The 18426-nt window shown below is 47.2% G+C and overlaps 1 protein-coding gene across 1 annotated transcript; it reads right to left on the bottom strand.

Annotated features, from left to right (window-relative positions):
• Window positions 1-7482: 7482 nt before the first annotated feature.
• SNTN (sentan, cilia apical structure protein) lies at window positions 7483-12038 on the bottom strand. Its single transcript, XM_074602809.1, has 4 exons — window positions 11884-12038; window positions 11214-11248; window positions 10220-10359; window positions 7483-8809 (listed from the first exon to the last, which is right to left on the bottom strand). The coding sequence occupies exons 1-4, from the start codon at window positions 11991-11993 to the stop codon at window positions 8651-8653; spliced, it is 444 nt and encodes a 147-aa protein (XP_074458910.1). The 5' UTR covers window positions 11994-12038; the 3' UTR covers window positions 7483-8650.
• Window positions 12039-18426: the final 6388 nt, after the last annotated feature.

The following is an 18426-nucleotide window of genomic DNA, read 5'->3' as shown; positions in this document are numbered from 1 at the left end:
ACCAGCGCGAGAGGAGCGGTGACCAGCAGTGATTGCCTACTCCATTTAGCAGCATTTTAATGCCAAAGGGCTTCTGACAAAGCCCCTCTCCAAGGCCCTTAAAGCTGCTAAGATGTCACAGGATGAGAGGAAGGATCCTTTAATGCATTAATAACTAGAGGGATAAAAAACGCAAAACCCACAAGGGTAGTAATAAGCCCCATTTTTTCCACAGAGCAGGGAGGTACCCAGGGATCTGTACTACTCACTGTAGTCATAAATGGGCTGGAAAGTCATTTGGAAGTAAGAGAAAGTTCGCAGGTGAGGTAAGTCAGGACAGTGAAAACTGGAGAAGATTTTATTTTATATTTCATGTATAGCTTAGATATAAATACCTAAATATTATAGCTTGTGTATACATAAGCCAAATTATATGATCTATTTTTTAACATATATTTCATATATGTATATGACCAAAAATATATATAATGGCCACGCCCTTTCCTACAGTCTTTCCCTGGATATCCGCCACCAGCCACTCTCACAGGGCAGACGTGGAGGGGGGCAGTCGGCAATACCAAACGCAACACAGCGGCATGCAGGGCTCCGTTGAGCAATGGCAGCAGAAGCACCTTCGCAGCAAGTTAAATGCATTCCTTCAGAGCAAACCGAGTGCCAAACTCCGAGCCTGGGCTCTACTACGGTCCCAGCAGCCAAACCCTCCCGTTCTCCCCAGGGAAGCACACGCATCCCGGCTGCATCAGCCGCTTTCCATCCCAGTCAGGCAGCGGGTCAGGCGGGCAGACAACTAGCAGAGCCGCTCAACACCAAGAGTCACGCAACAGCTTCCAGAAGAGCCTGTAAGGGCAGCGTGTGTTTTTGTGAGACATTACAGAGACCTGAGATGTTGCAGCAACTGATACCACGGCGTTTAAAAACTAACAGTTTCCATTCATTTGTTTATTAGCTAATAACTCAGGCTCTAGTCTATTATTATAGCAAACTTACAGGGTGCTTTAATTGATCTTAAAGTACCTGTTGGCCCCTGCTGGCTCACAGTAGTCATTAGGATGCGTACATCTAGCCAGGAATCTTGTTATGAAATAATTGTTAACAGCAAGATGCTCCCAGGTTGCAGGAAAGCATGTGGATGGCTCATGTGGCTTCCAGCTCAAAGGGACAACCCTGCCTTTCCTAAGCTCGTGGTGCTTACAAAAAGAAGCAGCAAGGCCCAACCGGACCTTCCTAAAGCTACCAGGATGCAAACTTTGTGCTCAAGACAGCTTCACAACTGAGTTAGGTCAAGGACACCAACAAACCCCGCACTTTGATTAATACCAGCTTTTGTTTTCTTGCATATTGATGAACCTCGGATGCAAGAAGATATTTTACTTACCTGTAAGACAGCACAGAACAACTCTCCCACCTGCTCAGCCTGGGAAGTCCAGCGCCTCAACTTCTCTCCCAAGGGCTCTGCAGAAGAAGAGCATTTTTCCCTTTATCAGAACTTCTGAGCTGATTTGAAACACCCAGCAGCTGAGCACTTCCAGTTAAATGCTTAAGGAAGAGCTGCTAAACATTTTTCTGGGGTAGAAAAGAGGAGAGAACAAGAACCAAAATGCTCTCTTTTGAAGGCTCTGGCTATAACAGCTCTGGGGTAGTAGGCACGTTGAGTTTCCTTAGGAGACGTTTTCCACCACGTTAGATGTATGCATCCAACAGCATAAGAAAAACAGTCACTTCGGGTTTCAAAAGCCTCCAGACTCAACCTCAGGCTTCCTTCAAGTCTACAGCCCACTCTCCTCTTACATCAGCCATCTCTTTACTCCCAGAGAGGAGCAAACCCCCCCCCCCTCCCCCCAGACCCTCCATCAGGCAGCAGAAACCTGCTGCCTCCTCCACCCCATCTCTGAGGCAGTGCCTGCCTGTCCAGGGACACCAACGTGTCACCCACCTCCCAGACCTCAAACACCCACCCCAGCACACCAAACCCTGCTTTGCCCCCACGCGCTGCCCGGGCTGGGGGGCTCTGCAGCACCACTGCTCCTCAACCAGAGCCCAGCATCCCATGCTTGATATATCCTGGGATTTGCTGGATGAATTCAAATGCACATGGAAGAGCTTTCTTTTTAACCCAGCTCTGCTACAAGGGGCAGCTCTCGTCATCCTCTATCAGGGGTAAAAAGTTTGCAGTTCTCCTGGGGTCTCCAGGGGTAGAATAAATATTGGAGAAGAATTAAGAGTTGCTCTCTTAGTTGATATGCTTACTCACTCTTTCCCTCACCTGTACTTGAGCACTCCCATCGCTGCTTCACCTCAGGCTGCATTCAGCAGAAGGCTTTAGGTGTTCATTAATTAATGCCTAATTTGTGTGGGCCTCTGCTTGCAATTCTTATGCAAATTGCTCTCAAATTGTGTTCTGTTTTCAGCTGAGCTGAATCCAAGCACTAAAAAGCCAGAAGAGGAAAGACAAATTGAGGAGTATATGTGCAGGTAATAAAGCTTTTCTGTTTCTCAGAGGCTTTGCAATAACCTCGGGTCATGTGTACTACAAGCATAAATTTAGAGAAGAGATAAAAAGCGCTGTAATGGCTGAGTCTTGCAGAACAGGCAAGTTAAGAGCTGCTGTTAGAAATAAACTCCTGATAAATACTCACTGATGTGTTGGTTATTAATGTGGTGTTTTTATATAAACTCTTCTTCCCCTAGGAATAGGATAGATTTTTACCAGAAAAGAGCTTTTCTGTATCATTTAATCGTTGTGTATGTTGCCCAGTATTAACACAGCGTTTGACAAAGGCACGTCTAGTGTGATCTGGGTTTAATTTGTGCTCCTTATTACAGTTTGTTGTAGCTGCTTAATTAAAGTTTGTTAGGGAAGTAATCAGCCTTATTTCCATAGTGAGATCAGTTTAATAAGAAGGTAATTTTGCAATTTGTTTTCATTAATTAATTAGGCAAAAACCTTATAAAATCCACATAGTGGGGTATAAACCCAGGGAAGCTGTGACACCAGTTATGGTGCTCAAGGAAAAAGAATGTTTACCTCTTGGTGTTCTGGTCCCGATGTGGTTTTTGCCCCTGCCAGCTTTCGAGAAGCAAACTGTCGTATAATGCTCAACCTGGATGTTTCTGCTAGTGACTCTTGTCTCCAAACAAAGCCCAAAAGAGCTTCATGTGGGGATGGAGGCAGAACAGTTAGATCAAGAAAAATCCACCAGCGGATGTGGGAATTGGGTCAACCTTTGCATGCAGGCTTCCTCCAACAGCCCCAGGTGTCCAAGTGAACCAATCTTGTACCCCTGGGAGAAGGAACCAAAGAAATGTTGGGCCACCATTGGAGGAGAAGGGAAGGTCTCAGGGTTGGGTTGTAGATCTTTCTATGTGTCCCCACTGTAAGAATACTGTTTCCAGTACTAGCCAGCTTTGTTTTTCAAACTCAAGCAGAGACCTAGCATACATCAATTTATCCAGTCAGAGTGGTCCTAGCTTTAGCTGCCTTTCCAGAGAGCTCAGATTTCATTTTGTAACATTGGCTAATACTTAACGAGCCACGCAGTAATCACATGCAGCAAGCCAAGACTTTCACCAAAGATCATTTACCATGATGCTTGTTCTCCTTTGCTCCGGTGATGCTAGAGTGCCCGGAGGCCAACTAGCTGCTGTGTGCAGGAGGTTGCAAGGGTGGAAGAGCTCCTGGTATTCTGTACGTCATTTATTGATCATCTCAGGACAGGAAGGGCCTTGATTTTCCCACTGATGAACTTTTGAATCTGTTTGGGCTGCCGGTTTTACTGGAGGGTTAGAAACTTGCCCACTTGAGGAGCTGCTTCCCTCCACCCAAGAGGTCCTGGCCTCTCATTGATTTCTGCAGCAGCTTCACAGGAGCATGTGCTGTGCTTTGTGTTTCTCTAGACTTGAAGATCCAGCAGATGGCAACCAAGAAACCTTGATCATGGCAAGGGGAATAAAATGAAGAGGAAATCACAAGTGCAAATTGGTCCCTTGGCTCCAGGGGTTGCACTGTGGGTGTCAGAAATGTAAAGGTGCCACCCATCCCTGCAAGGGGCTGCAGCTCATGCTGCCGTCGCGTGAGGAGCTATCACCTGGGGGACAGCTTGGGCAGCAGGGGTCCCTGCCTGACCAGGGGCCCTAGGTACTCCAGGTCCTGTTTGAGACTCAAGGGCTCTTTGGCAAGCCATTACACGCTCATTCGCTATAAAACCCAATTTGTGTTTTGGCCCAGAGGAACCAAGCACCACCTGTGATTCTCTGCACAGGAGATCCTTTCCAAGTTGTCCTTTTTGGGACCTCTGAATGGGAGGAATGGTGACCAAGGAACTACATCAGATATGCACAACCAGCCTCTGCTACAGGCACCTGGTGCTGGGCTTGGGCTGATGTCATGAGTTTCCTTATGTTCAGTTTGGGGGATCACGGCTTCACCTCCTCTTTACGTGCTGGATGCTGGGACTGACTCTCGTTATGGCTATGCATAGCATAAACTCACTCCTACAACAACAATGAATAAAAGATAAGTCCCATGGCTCTGAATCTATCTATGTTTAATGGCTGTTTTGTGCAGTTGGGGCTTAGAGAGACAGCCTGATAGATCTGTCTGCTGAACACTAGTTGCTGTTTACCTTTGCTGGAGGAGGACTCAGAACTAGGGCTATAAACACTTGCAGGATGAGGGAAGAGCAGATGAACAAAGCGAGGAGAGAAGACACAGCTTCACTGGAAGCCTTGTAAACCACTGACTGCAGTAGAAGTCAGTGCAGGAATTAAAAGCTGTCAGTTCAGAAAGCCATAAAAGCACCATCTCTTCTTTATCTAGCTTCCCTGACTGAGCTTGAAACAAAGAGATTTTCTGTTTTCCAGGAGGCGTTTCAGAGTGCTCCTTTGTGGCTCACAAACTGTCACACATTGGAGAGAACATAATTCTGGGACAAAGCTTTTCATCTGCTCTGTAGTGAGCTCCTAAGGGGATGCACCACGTAGCATCTTTCTGAGTCATTCCAACACTCCTGAAGAAGGTTTTCCTACCATGTGGCCACAATTTAACTGCTACCCTGGTGGGCTATGATGCAAACCTCTACCTCTCTCTGCAAAGTGACCTGCTGCAATGACCACTTGAGTGGATGTAGCAAGCAGCTGCTGAGAAGCTTTCATGGGCCACGACGCATGGAAGTACCGAGGTGGGGAATGTGCATCACACAGGTACTTGCAAAGTGTGTGCGACCAAGACAAGTTTTATTTTACATGAAAAAGTAACACAACACTTACTTTGAGGGAGGAGGAGACAGGCAAAGTGTCTCCCAGACTGCAGGTTTTCCTCAGCGCCCAGGCCCTGGTGCCCTGGACAGGAGGGCTTACTGAAGGTGCAATAACCGTGAGATAGTTGCAGACCGTATTTCTTTTTCCTAGAATATTTATGCAAAATTGCAGGCTCGGTGCGTGTGGCCCCAGGCTCCTGACAGAAAGCTCGATGTGCAAAACTCTGCCATGACTCACCCCCTGAAGGTCAAGAGCTGCCCTACGATTTGGGAGAGCACCTTAGAGATTAGACTAAAGCCAGATTTTCAAAACCTTCCAAGTCCAGCAGAGTTAAGGCCAGATATGAAGTAGGAAGTCATGGGGAGAAGCCGTAGGTGTGCTAATTAAAGTAGGAGAATGAACCTGCCTTCCTGAGCTGATATTTGGAAATGGAAGCTAAAGATCTGAGGCTGAAGCTCTCCCTGACCCCCATTTCTCCTCTGGCAGTAATTTGAAAGCTCACGCAACTGCAGAGATGACTCAGACTTTTCAGAACAGGTCTTTAAACTTAGATCCAAGGTCTGCAGAGCTTCCCAGGGTGGCTGTTCGCACCTGGACAGTGTAGCTGCACAAATCCCACCCCAACTCCAAGCCCACAGAGGTCAGGTTTTGACTAGCTGCTCTTCATGCTGCCTTCACTTCTAGGGGGTATCAGGTATTGAGATGATGTTCACACTTGCTGAGGCAGAGGAGCCTGCAGATATCGTCAATTTAGCTGCCTGCTCGGCTCCTTAGCACTTGCGTGGGCTCTGCTATGAGAAATCGATGGTGAACTCCCATTGCTTCCAATAGGAGCAAGCTAGGAACAAAATAAAGCACAACAGTAGCCTTTTAAGCAAGCTTTTAGCCAGCTCCCCAAGGATGCAGCCAGACATGCTGTCTACACCAGATCAGCTTCAAAGCCGTTAGCTGAGAGTGCTCAGGGCAGCCACAAATAGTCTGAGCTAATAAAAGAGCATCTTCCACAGCCAAGCTGCAAACTTCTGCCTACTCCCAACTATAAGAAGATGCCGGGGCTCTTCCAAGTGCGTCCTTTTGCTTTTGAGCATCAGGCGGGACTTTCAAGGGCTGATGCAGATCAAGCCTCGCACACCCCATTCACTTGGTTCAGCATCCCTTGCAGAAACCAGCACGGAGCCTCTTGGAAAGCCACCGTCTTCTGTGCGAGAGGCCCAGCATGGACTGACATCCAGTTCCAGCTCTGCTACATGCACAGGCACTTGGTTTTTCTGCACCTCTGATTCCTTCCCTACCATTTGAACGACTTTGCTATTGAGTTGTTCAGCAATTGCTTCTTACTTTGGATTTTTACTGTGCTTAGCACAAGCTTTTGATCGAAGCCGGGGACTCGGGACGCTGGCTCACAACATGCTGCACTAGAATAAAAAGGGTTTGCATAGGATGAGATGACAAAGTGAATTGATCTGATAAAAGGCCTCTTAAGTCATTAATTCAAGTCATGCAAGATTAAGAAACATTTCAGCAATAACAAAAACTGTGTTAGGGCCTTAGCGATTTCAAAGAACTCTTTCTTAATTGGCTTCACAATATTGTTCCTTTCAGCTTTGTGTTGTAACAGAGGGATATTAGGAAATTCATGCTTTCTGAGTCACCAGTGGCTCCCAAACAAGCTTTTCAGGGCTGTGCCATGGTTTCTTTACTTCAGTAATGGGAAAGCCTTCTAGGGACTCTCACTTTCAATCCATCTTTCTACCCCAGAAAAGGAGCATCAGCTGATTTTTTTTTAAGCTTTCATGGACCTTCGACCTGGCCAAAACCCAAGGCGATGGGGGAAGAGACCGAGCAACAGTAGAAACACGTCATCAATACGAAGCTGTGATACACGCATGGATGAGGCTGCCAGATTAAGTCCTGGCCGAGGTTCAAACCCCCCGGAGCAGCACCTTTCCTGCTGAGCTTCATTTCAAAACCCACCGCATCCATTTGCATTTCTTCTTTCAGCTCCATCCTGTACTGCACAAAGACACAGACCTTCCCTCTCAAAACAACTGGCTGCTGGCCTCCTACTGCAATATGTCTTTCCTTTGCAAGAAAAATCCATTACAAAACACCCTCTTAGCTTCTGGAAACACTGAGACCCTTTTTATGTCGAGGAGTTAAATCTTGTTACTCAGCTGGCATCAATTCCCCTCCTTTAACACCAAAGGTTTTGATCTCTTCCTATTTAAAAAATTATGCACCAAAGCTAAATCATCCCTGTCTTCTCCTTTCTAGAGAAGGAAGAAGAGAAAACGAAAAGGGTTGCACTGTTTTGCCGGCTCACTCAGCTCGACTCCCTTGGTAGAGGCTTGTTAAATGCTTACAGAGGACATTCTGTTCTGGGGGCGTGAAACTGCATTTCGTGCCCCAACGGGATGTCACAGTGGGCTAAACGTTGGCTCTGAGCCAGGCTCCTATAGGTCAGAATCAAAACAAAGATTAGAATGATGAGCATTTAACCCGTGGCTGGGTCGCCAATATCCCTCAGCTCCAATACAAACATTTTATTGGCCACCTTTTTTCCCCACCATCCCCAGCCTGGACCACCTCTTTGCTTATCTGGTTTGTCCTCCCCCCAGTTTCATGAAACAACAGACTCAGACGAGTGACACGTTTAACTAAGTTGTGCCTTCGCTCACACAAGCAGAGCGCTGCCAAAGACGCATTGCAAATGCTGGACTTGAAATTCCTTCCACAGCGGTCACTCAATGAACAGGTCAGCTGGAGGAGGAAATACAAATAAAGAAACGCTCCATTCAGAAGGGTTAATGGTGGGTTGGAAACCACGCAGGCTAAAGTCAATGTTTACCAAAGGCTGCAGCAGATTTTGCAGTCGCTGCCAATTGTGAAACCCATCACCAGTATCGCTCTGCTCGGGGCGGCAGCACACTGGGGCAACTGGGAGACCCTGGGGAGCCGACCTGCCTTGCCATTCATGCTGCTGCCCCAAAGGGAGATGGGACTGCACTTTTTTGACATGGTCTCCCCATCCTTCTCCCCACAGTGATGCGAGAGATGGTGGAGAGGTCTGGGAGAGTGTGGGCTGCCTTTTCCCAGTGTTAAGCTGGGCTGGGGGCTGCACCCAGCTGGTAACTGGTGCTGGAGCCTCGGGACCCACCGCGAGCCAGCCAGCACCCCCTCCCAAAGCACGTACGCAGTGAACGCAAAGCCCTGAGCAGCAAAACTTCACAGACCATTTCTCTAGCGGAGTGAGTTCAGCCAGGTTTGGACGAGACTTTATTCCATTTAAAAGGGACCAGCACAGGGTATCCAGGCACTCAGTTTTATCTCCGCGTGCGGTTCACTCCTGCTTTCCTTATAAAGTGCCAAGCCATTGCTTCTTTTAAAGCACTGATCATTTTGTGGTTTTCACGTTTTTGATCTCCTGCAGCAGGTCAGACATTAGTGTGAGACTGACTAACAAGACCATGAAATCTTCAAAATCAATTTTGTTCTCCAACTCCTCATCCAGGGCAGAAATTATTTCCTGGTACTTGGGTTTGTTTTCTTGGCCCTGTGGAGAATTTTAAATGAAAAGAGATATTAAGCATGCAGTTCTTTTTTTATTGCTTTATAAAAAAAAAAAAAAAAAAAAAGAGACACCTCTGTAAAAATTATTGTATTTTTCTATCTTCCCATTCAGGTTTTTACATCCACATTCATATGAGTTTTTCTAAAGGTATCCAAAGAAACTCAAACAGAAGAATTATTGCAATCAGACAGGAGAACAACCAGCCCCCAAAGTTTCCACCTGAATCCAGAATACGTCTTTTTAAAGACATCTAGTCGTGATTGAAAATCTGGCAGTGACGATGATGTAGCTGGTAACTGATGGAAAAAATGGAGTCCCATATCTTGACAAAACCACAGAGAGGAAACAACCAACCAGCCCTCCTGGCCTCAAGACAGGTCCTCAAATGTATACTGTGAAGGTCTCTGTTGATTTTACAGACATAACTTCAGTAGCTGCTGTTCTCTGTCCTGATGGACATTACTCTTGGAATGGAAGGGATTATTAAAGTTATGTATCATGTCTGTTATTCATATTTCCTTATTAAAAATAAAGGTACAGGAGATTTTTTTTTTTTAGCTTTATAACCTTCAAAACATCTCATGATTCCAAATTTGATTGGCTATTGATATTTTCAAGTCCTTTTCCATAAGGTGCCCAGTTTCTAATTAGGTACCAATTCCCCCTCCCCAACCAGTCATGTTATTTTGTTATTCTTGGAAGCAAAGGTATCCTCAAGAATGCTTTTACTCCTAAACTCCTCTGTCATTTACTTAGTTGAGCTCTTTTTACTAGTCCTATGTAGTTTTTTTTCTACCACTTGATAAAAACTTTTTTATTTCGGGAGGGAAAAAAATCCCCACACTTATCTGCAAGAAGTTTACAGGCACAAGTGCCGATATAGCTGTTTTTCACCACACCTGGCTGCCATGGGACACCCCGGGTGGGTGACAATGGAGAGGTTCTCCCTGCTCCCTTTCTCCCAGGGGCCCCCCCAGTGACCACAGCGTGTGCAGCTCTATGGCACGGGGCTGGCTCTCCTGGTATGGGGTCAGTGCTCTGGCAAACTATCCAACACCCCATTAAACACAACGGGCTTCTTCTCTTCATAACTATAGCCTCTTGTCATCATCTGAGGGGTTTTTTTGTTTGTTTGGGTTTTTTTTTTTTCAGTGGTTTTACAGTGGTTTGTTGCTGCCCCCCCTCCTCCTTTAGCCCTGTGTTAGATTGTTAGATGCAGGCTCAATGTAAAGCAACTCAATTCCCTGAAGATGTTTGTACCCAACCACTGAAGCCACCTGGGATTACCCTGGGGGCTGATGCTCACCCAGCCGCAGGGCAGAGCCCCTGGGGCCATCCCTGCACCCAAAGCTCGCCCATTCCAGCACCACCCGCTCGCCCAAACCCCCTCACCCGTATGAAACCCCCAAACTGGGTTTGTAGCAGGTTTTTGGTTTCAGCTTTGCTGAGCTTGCCCTCGGGGTCAGCAGAGTTGTTATACACCAAAGCCGCGGTAGCAAAAGCTTTTTCAAGGTCTGAGCCTTTTCTTAGAGCTAGGGGGGGAGAAAAAGAAAAGAGAAAAAAAAGAAGTTATCAGCCTATCAGAAAAAGTGGCCCTTCAGATATAATTGAAAGGAATCTGTCAGAACCATCCTGAGTGGGCGGAAATCTGTGTAGTTTCATTAAAGCTAATGAGACCGAAACCGTTTATACCCACAGAGGACCTGGCCCAGATTTTATTTGGAGTGGGCCAGCAACATGCCTCCTGTCCCATGGAAACACACCCCGAAAAGGAGCTTTCAATCGGAGCTGGGGCACGCAGCAGTGGGAACACAAGGGGATGAGTGAGACCTGTCTGCTCTGCCCCCATCCTGGGCACCCAGCAAGGGCCTGCCACACTGTGGGGACAGGTGGCCATTCTGTGATCCTGTGACAGGCCACACCGGCCATCTTTTGGATGCATTTGGACTCCCAGGATCCTGTATGAGGGAAAAATATAGCCCACCTGGGAAGCCTGGCCAAACAGAATTGTCCATGTCTGAGCATCAGCGCTGCACTTCAGCATTACAGTATAGTGGGGATTTTTGGCTGGAATATTTGGCTGGATTCATCCCCTCCCACTCCTGAGCCTCCTCCTAAAGACTGTGCACTCACAGCATTCAGTTGCCATCAGGTACCGCAGATGACTGGGGCTGTGATTTTTAAGGCAAAGGCAAGCAGAAAAGGAGATGGAGATCAACGCCAGGGCACGTTGCTCAGGGACCCACCAGACCCCCCTGTCTGGCACCGGCCAAGGGTCTGCATGGTCTCAGCTGCTCTAAGTCACCAGGATTTACTGATTTACTGCACTTGGGCTGTGGCCTTGGAAGACCTGAACCCCCAAGAGGCAACAGATGGGTCCCCTTACCTTTGACTGACGCCAGCTGCTTGGCTATAGGTACGCTGGCAGGGAGAGAGAAGAGAGGCACAGTTAGCACCCGGTGAATTCTGTGGGTATATATAGTTCCTCCATGAATAGGCTTGCTCATTTCTGTTTCATTTAATCCCCCCAGGAAATCAGGGCTTCCCAAGGGAGATTGGTGGGAAGGAAGATGCAGCGGAAAGGAAAATGGCCTTTACAAGCAGCACACAACATCGCACAGCTCCCAATTCTTCACCTAAGCAAGTGGCCTGGAGTTGTTATTAAAGGTGGTTATTAAATAATTTTAAGAGAGGGACGTTGCTACATCCTTCAAGCAATTTCTTCAGAATATGAAAGAGCTCTGGGAAGTTTCTCAGTTTTAAGCCCATCCCCAGGGAAGTACAGAGGGGTCTGCCATCCCCCACTCACCAGTGCTCCCAGTTTGGAGCGGACACACAGCTTTTATTTCCAGCAGGACTCACACATAGGAGAAGCACCTCCCTGCTTTCTGTTAAAACTTAAAGCCTGCTCTTGCTGAAGTGCTGGAAACTAATTACAGAGCAGCCAAGGTGCAGTGGAAGAGATTGCTTGTGATAGAGACAAACACATCCAGGTAACGAATTTCAAGACAAATGGCAGATCACCTGGGGATGCAAAGAACAAAGCAATGACTTACCGCTTGGGCATGTCTGCTGTGGCCGGAGGGCTTTTTTTGGTGGAAGCAGGAGCTGGCTGATGGACCGAGGACTGCTTGGTGCTGGGAACGCTGGCTCTGCAGCCGCACATCTCGGGGCCAGGGTGTTTGTGATCTCTAAGCAACTCGAGTAATAGCAAACAGGTGAATTCAGGCTCTGCCCTGCCAAAGCCACCTGCCTGCAGCCGGCCCCTATCAATAATGTCAGTGCTACCTGCTGATCACGGAGCCGGCTAAATACATCGGTCTAAAGCAGCCCCTGCAAGGCAGCACTGCTGGGGTGGCAAGTAGCGTGGCTTTTATTTTATGTGAGAATTTGACAGAAACGAACCACATGAATGGAGCCTGAATCCTTTTAGATCTGTAGGGATGTAACTTTGCAGCAGGAATAACTAAGACACTGAATCCATTCGGCTAATACACGTTATCATTTTAACAAGAAACCTTTCTAACGTGGGCTAATGTAATTTGCCCCAAGCTATAAAGTGAGTTGTTCCTATAGACGGGGTCAGAAACTGTGTTTCCCAATGCCTGACACACCATTTATCCCAGGTGAGCATGCTCCTGCTCTAATATTAATTCCCTCGGTGCAGTGCAAAGAGGAGATCTGTTCTTCCTCCAAACCGCTTGCAAAGCAGCATCCAGCACGGAGCCGCTGCTTCCCTGTCTACCCGAATGGATGCTGCCGGCTTCCAAAAGCAGCGTGGAGCCATATGGCAGAGCAGTCGCACATTAGAGAGGCTGGAAGGGCTGCGATGAACTTTGTTATTTATTGGCATGGATATCGCTATTAGAAAACACACAGCTCATCACGCTGCCTATCTCTGTGCACGGCCTCCTTTCCGCAGATCCTTTGCCTACAGGCGTCTAGACAGGATAAGTTCGACCTAAAAGACCGAGCGGCCGTTTTAATCCCAGGGTGGTCTGTTAATAGGTAGGGGCTTCAAGTACCTCATCCAGCTCATCATTCCTGGTGAAAGGATACAATACTGATATTAAAACTGCCCAGGATGAGACTTTATGTAACAGGACACGCAAAGGAGACTGCAACAGATGGCCTGGAGAATTAAAATGTTTTCCTCATTTAGTAGAAGCTAAATTACTGAAGGCTAATGAATAAGGATGTTCACCACCTTACTGTTCCTGGATTTTAATTATCTTAAAAAGCATGGGAAAAGGGAACCTTTAATTTTCCATCTAAGAGTGTCATTACTCAAACAATTCAGAGCCTTTTTCTGAGAGGTTTAAGCTGTCTTAGATCTCTAGTGCATTCTTTAGGACTGGCTCATGAATAAAACAGAGCCTGTAATTGCAATGACGCAGCCAAAACACATATAATCAATGCTCATTATCCCATCAATTAACACACTAAAATTAAACAAGAATTCAGGCTTAGTAATCTGCCATCAGCTAAAAAAAAAAAAAAAGTCTTGATATCATGTTGAAGTGATAATTCCCTTTCACATCTGTTGAACCGTACAACAAGGCATGCAAAGCTTTACAGCCCGGTTAATCCGCAGAATGGTAATGTTTGGTCTTAGCGTCCAAGGTAAAAACGCGAGCGAGAAACAGACTCTGCTGCACGTTTATCAGCCACAGGCAGTGCTGCGAGGGAGCTGGCAAAGCCAGCCCTCTGCGTTTTGGGCTCTTTCCACCGCAGATCAGATTTCAGCTCGCAGGTTTTTTCAACTAACCGCCTCTTGAGAGGCCGAGCTCTAGAACAGGTGATTCGCTTTGCTGGGGTAGTAACAAGTTCAAGCAAGCCCAGGGTACATGATCCTTCTAGGATATACTAATTAGTGCATGCAGGAGCGTTAGTGCCTGACAGATAAAGGGCAGCACGAGGATAACCCTGGCCTTTGCAGATGATCAGCTTTGAAGACAGCAAGATTTTGGCTGTATGTGTTGCTCGTGTATTCTGGTCAGCAAGGTGTGCGGGGAGCCAGGCCATCTGCTCCCTATCTATTTTGATACAGCCTATTTATGTTTGAAATATCCAGGTGCTTTTGTCGGTCAACTTTTAGCACGTTCGACACGCTAACAATATTGTCTGCTCAAAATACACCACCCGACACTTCAAACTGCAAAAATCCTTCCAGGCGGTTCACTTAAAATAATTGCCACTGGCAAAAAGCCGCGGTCTCCACTTCACTTTTGGTATTTTCCCAGGGTTTTCCCACCCTCTTTCAAGTACTTTCTGCAAATCAAGACGAGTTACGTTGCGAAACATTTGTGTGTGGCGGAGCCCTGGCTCCCTTAGAGATGACCGTACAATACTGGGCAGGGGCAGGCGTGGGCATGCCCGCGGTGGGCAGGCGTAGCCGAGGGCCAGAGGCACGAGGGAAGACCTACAACAGGAGGTGCTTTCACACCGTTAGCCGCTCTGACTTCATGTCTTCAGCGAACCCTTTTGATCTTACATAGAATCATAGAATGGTCTGGGTTGGAAGGGACTTGAAAGATCATCTCGTTCCACCCCCCTGCCCTGGGCAGGGACACCTCCCACCAGACCAGGCTGCTCCAAGCCCCGTCCAGCCTGGCCTTGAACACCTCCAGGGATGGGGCAGCCACAGCTTCTCTGGGCAACCTGGGCCAGGGGCTCACCACCCTCACAGAAAATAATTTCTTCCTAATATCCAAACTAAATCTACCCTCCTTCAGTTTGAAACCATTACCCCCTTGTCCTATCATTACACTCCCCGATAAAGAGTCCCTCCAAAGAGCCAAGAGTGAGAAGCCCCACAGCTCCATCTTAGCCCAAAGCAGGACTGGCTGCCACAGCCTTATGCTCTTTTCCTCTTGCTCCATCCCTTTGAAATCCATTACTTAGCATGGGGAAAGCCAGCAGAAGCAGCAGGTCTAATGTGCTCACTGCGGTTGGTCCCTCAACAGCAGCCACAGCCCGCGGTGCTGCCTGTGCCCCTCCTGCCCAGGCAAGAGGGCTCAGCCCCGCTGAGGACCTTCTCCGACTCCTCCTCCGCAGGGCAGCATGCAAGGAGCAGACACAACCCCGCGCAGGTTAACGGGGGGTTTAACCAGCTGAAGGGACTGGTAGCCGTGCTGCTGCAATAAGCAGTCTGCTTCCCGCAAATTTAAGTTAGCTAATGGCCACTGCACCCCTCTGGTCACAGAGCCAACCTGGCTCCTGCTCACCAGTAGCTGGCTTATCCATGCTAGCATACTGCTAAGCATCCTGAAACCTGAACCCTTGCATTTATTCCAGGAGGATAAACAAAATCACAGACTGTTTCCTTCCCCTTAGTTTCTCCATCACCATGCCTTTTGGGGTTCACGCTGCTGCTGCTGCTCCCATCTGTGCTGGGATGGTGTAAGTGATGTTCTGTACATCCCAGGAACATTGGCCTCTTGGCCCATCACAATTTTTTAAAAACATCTCTTCATAGTCAATTTGATTTCACTCAAGGGTGAAATCTGCACTGGTATTTATCTGTATTGGTTGTGCTGGGTGCAGTTTGCTGACCGCTGCCTAATCACAGAATCATAGAGGTGTCCAGGTTGGAAGAGCCCTTTCAGATCATCGAGTCCAACCACCAACCCAACACTGACAAAACCCGTCACTAAACCATGAACCTCAGCACCACGTCTACCCGTCTTTTAAACACCTCCAGGGATGGTGATTCCACCACTTCCCTGGCAGCCTGTTCCAATGCTTGACAACCCTTTCAGAGTAGAATTTTTTCCTACTATCCAATCTAAACCTCCCCTGGTGCAGCTTGAGGCCATTTTCTCTTGTCCTTGATGGTTATGCTGTAACCAGCTCTCCTCCGGGTGACGCAAACCAGTGTCCCGCAGGACACGCTCATGCTTGGTGGCTCCGTGCAGGGGAGACCCCAGCTGGGAGGCACCGACGGATCAGCCCCTCTCCCCTGCGCACGTGCAGGAGATAACCCAGCTCAGCCCGGAATTCAGCTCTGGGGTCATGAACGATTGAAATATTTATGAGTCCCATTGCTGAGACAGAGCAGGTAAAAAGCCGCTTAAGAAAAGCTATTAGAACTGGTCTGTCTGCGGGGAAACATGGCTTGTCATCTCGTGCCCAGGCATTTGTCAGACGTGGTGCAGCACTTTGGACGAAACATGCTTGTGCCTCATACGGGGGCTGTCAGGGAGCAGAGCGGCTGCGGGGACCCCCTGCGCGCCGGCACCCAGCTCCCCCGGTTTCCTTGAAAATCTAACGGATAAGGGATGAGCCCAACATTTTTGGTATGGTATCCGTTTTCAGAGGGAAACCTGAAAATGCTATTACCAAATAATTTTTCCCCTGAGAAATGTTTTATTACAGGACGCTTAGACTTTAAAAAGGCAGCTATATTCATCAAACGCTAAAATCTTATTAAAGAAGGACACAACAATAAAAATGTGAGGAAAGAAACCGGTAGCTAAATGCAACAAATGGGATGCCTTTCCCTTCCCCCCGCTCGCCGGTTCAACTATTACAAATTCTTATCAAAATGTTAAGATCTTCACGCTGAGGATGTATGCTATTGACAAATGATGGGACAATCAGCATCAGATATTAATGCTAAAACATAGATTATTGCTGCTGTTAGAAAAAAAGGAGGAGGAAAAGCTCTTGGGTTTAGTAGGAGGAGGGAATAAAAAGAAATCCTGTAAAACAACAGTTAAGTCAGGAAGAGCATAAGCTAAGTAGCCCATCCATCCACATATATAAAATTTTTGACTCAAATCTGGCTTAAAACTAGTAGACAGAAGGCTAAATGCTTATGACATGATACGGCATAATATGATAAGAACTTTTTCAGAAAAGGAGGAAACAATACGTGGCAGTTTTTACTTGGTAGTTCTTTATCTGTCTGTAATATTAACTGTGAAGCTCTGGAGATACCGTCAGGAGCAGACTATAGACGGATGCAGTGCGTGTTGCATGCAACTGCCTCTTTCATCACTACATCACAGTTTCAGCCAAGAATAATTCAGAGCTAGAGCCTGAATTGCTCATTCCAATTGAGAGCATATACAGATTGGAAATAATTAACCTAATCAGGTCAGGCAATTGCGATATGAATTCATGCAACAGGAGCACAAACTTTCTCCAAGTCCTGGCCATCGCCGAGGCTCTGCTATGGGCAGCTCGATGGCCACAGTGAAGGAGATTTAATCCGTATTGCACAATAAATAAATACCCTGTCAAGTAAGGGCATGGCCCTGTGGGCTGGATTTGCATCTAAATTCTTCTTTGTCTCCTTGATGCGCTGGGCAGGGAGCAACGCAGGCTGCAGAGCCACTGGGTACCCGCAGCGGTTGCTCCCTGCCCTCTCCGTGGAGGGGATGATGCTGCAGCTTTGCAAAGCGCATCCTCTCCCCAGTCAAGAGCAACGGGGAAACCCTAAAACAGGGCGTGAGCACGCCTCTGCCTTGGCCTCTGAGGCACCTGGAGAGAAGGTCCTGTGCTCCCACCTCCCCTGCCAGGCAGAGGTACCTGCCTCTCCTCCCCAGCTCTGCGCTTGATAACGCAAACACGCTCCCGTCTTGGGTAGCTGAGAAATGGGCTATAAAGAGAAACACATGGGAAAACAGGAGGGACAGCACAGAAGATCAAGGAACATGTTTTTTCCCAGGCTGACCTAGTTATTTAACTAACTGGCAGAGATGCTCACTAATGATGAAGCAGGAAAGCAATCAGTCTGCCAGCAGCAGTTTCACAGAGGATGCTCAGGTTTACTCGGCTACCTGTCTTAAACCCAGGAAACATCAAATACACTCTTTTCCATCTTGCGGCTCAACACCTTGCTATACAGTCGCTATTCCCAGTTCAAATAAACTTCAAATTTCTCAACGATTTACAAAGGATGTGATAAGACTCGAATCCAGAGGAACACGGAGGAAATACTCAGATACATTTTCTTATATAGCGCAGGAAAGTGCATGCATCATTTTTTGTTTTCACTTTGTCTGCTGCCATACTATATTAATCTGAAAAGCTATAGATGAAGAGATTTTTCATCCCTTCTAATTCACAGTGAAGACTATAGTCCCCAAAGGACTCAAACCAGCTCAACTGTTCTGCATGGCAGCAAGGAGCCAACAGAACCTGTGAATGGCCGGCCAACTGGGTAAAGCAAAGGGCAAGACTTTCAAGAAAACATGGGCCCCTCTCACTACTTTTGCCAACTATTCCACCAGCTCTGCCCTTCATGAGAAAATCTTAGATTCCGAGTTATGCAAATAATACCCAAAATAAGTCATAATCTTGATTCTGTCCTCAATCTTGTATTAGAAACTGCCCTTTCTCCAGGGGCGTCAGCTCCTGAGGGTTTGAACGCTGCAGTTTCTGTGCTCACATGGTTACACAAGAATTTCAGCTTGTTTGAAATGCAGGAACGAGTCTAAGTAAAACTTAAGTTTCTAACCCTCATCATTGGATAAAAAAGTTTGGAAACGCAATCCGGCTGATCTAGGTGGAAAAGCGGATGAAGAGAAAGCTAGTTGACACAAAAAACTCTATCTGTTTCCAGTGAAGAGGCTTAGATGACTCAACTTGGG

Source organism: Larus michahellis, chromosome 10, assembly GCF_964199755.1.
Source record: "Larus michahellis chromosome 10, bLarMic1.1, whole genome shotgun sequence".
NCBI lineage: Eukaryota > Metazoa > Chordata > Aves > Charadriiformes > Laridae > Larus > Larus michahellis.
This window is presented reverse-complemented; position numbering and strand designations above follow the sequence as displayed.

Bases quoted from the DNA above. Each gene is read 5' to 3' on its own strand.
- SNTN (XM_074602809.1), bottom strand. From the start codon at position 11,993: ATGTGCGGCTGCAGAGCCAGCGTTCCCAGCACCAAGCAGTCCTCGGTC. The intron at 11,249-11,883 runs GTAAGTCATTGC...TCTCCCTGCCAG, and splicing joins ACAGCAGACATGCCCAAGCG to CGTACCTATAGCCAAGCAGC. The intron at 8,810-10,219 runs GTGAGGGGGTTT...AATTCTCCACAG, and splicing joins AGTTTGGGGGTTTCATACGG to GGCCAAGAAAACAAACCCAA.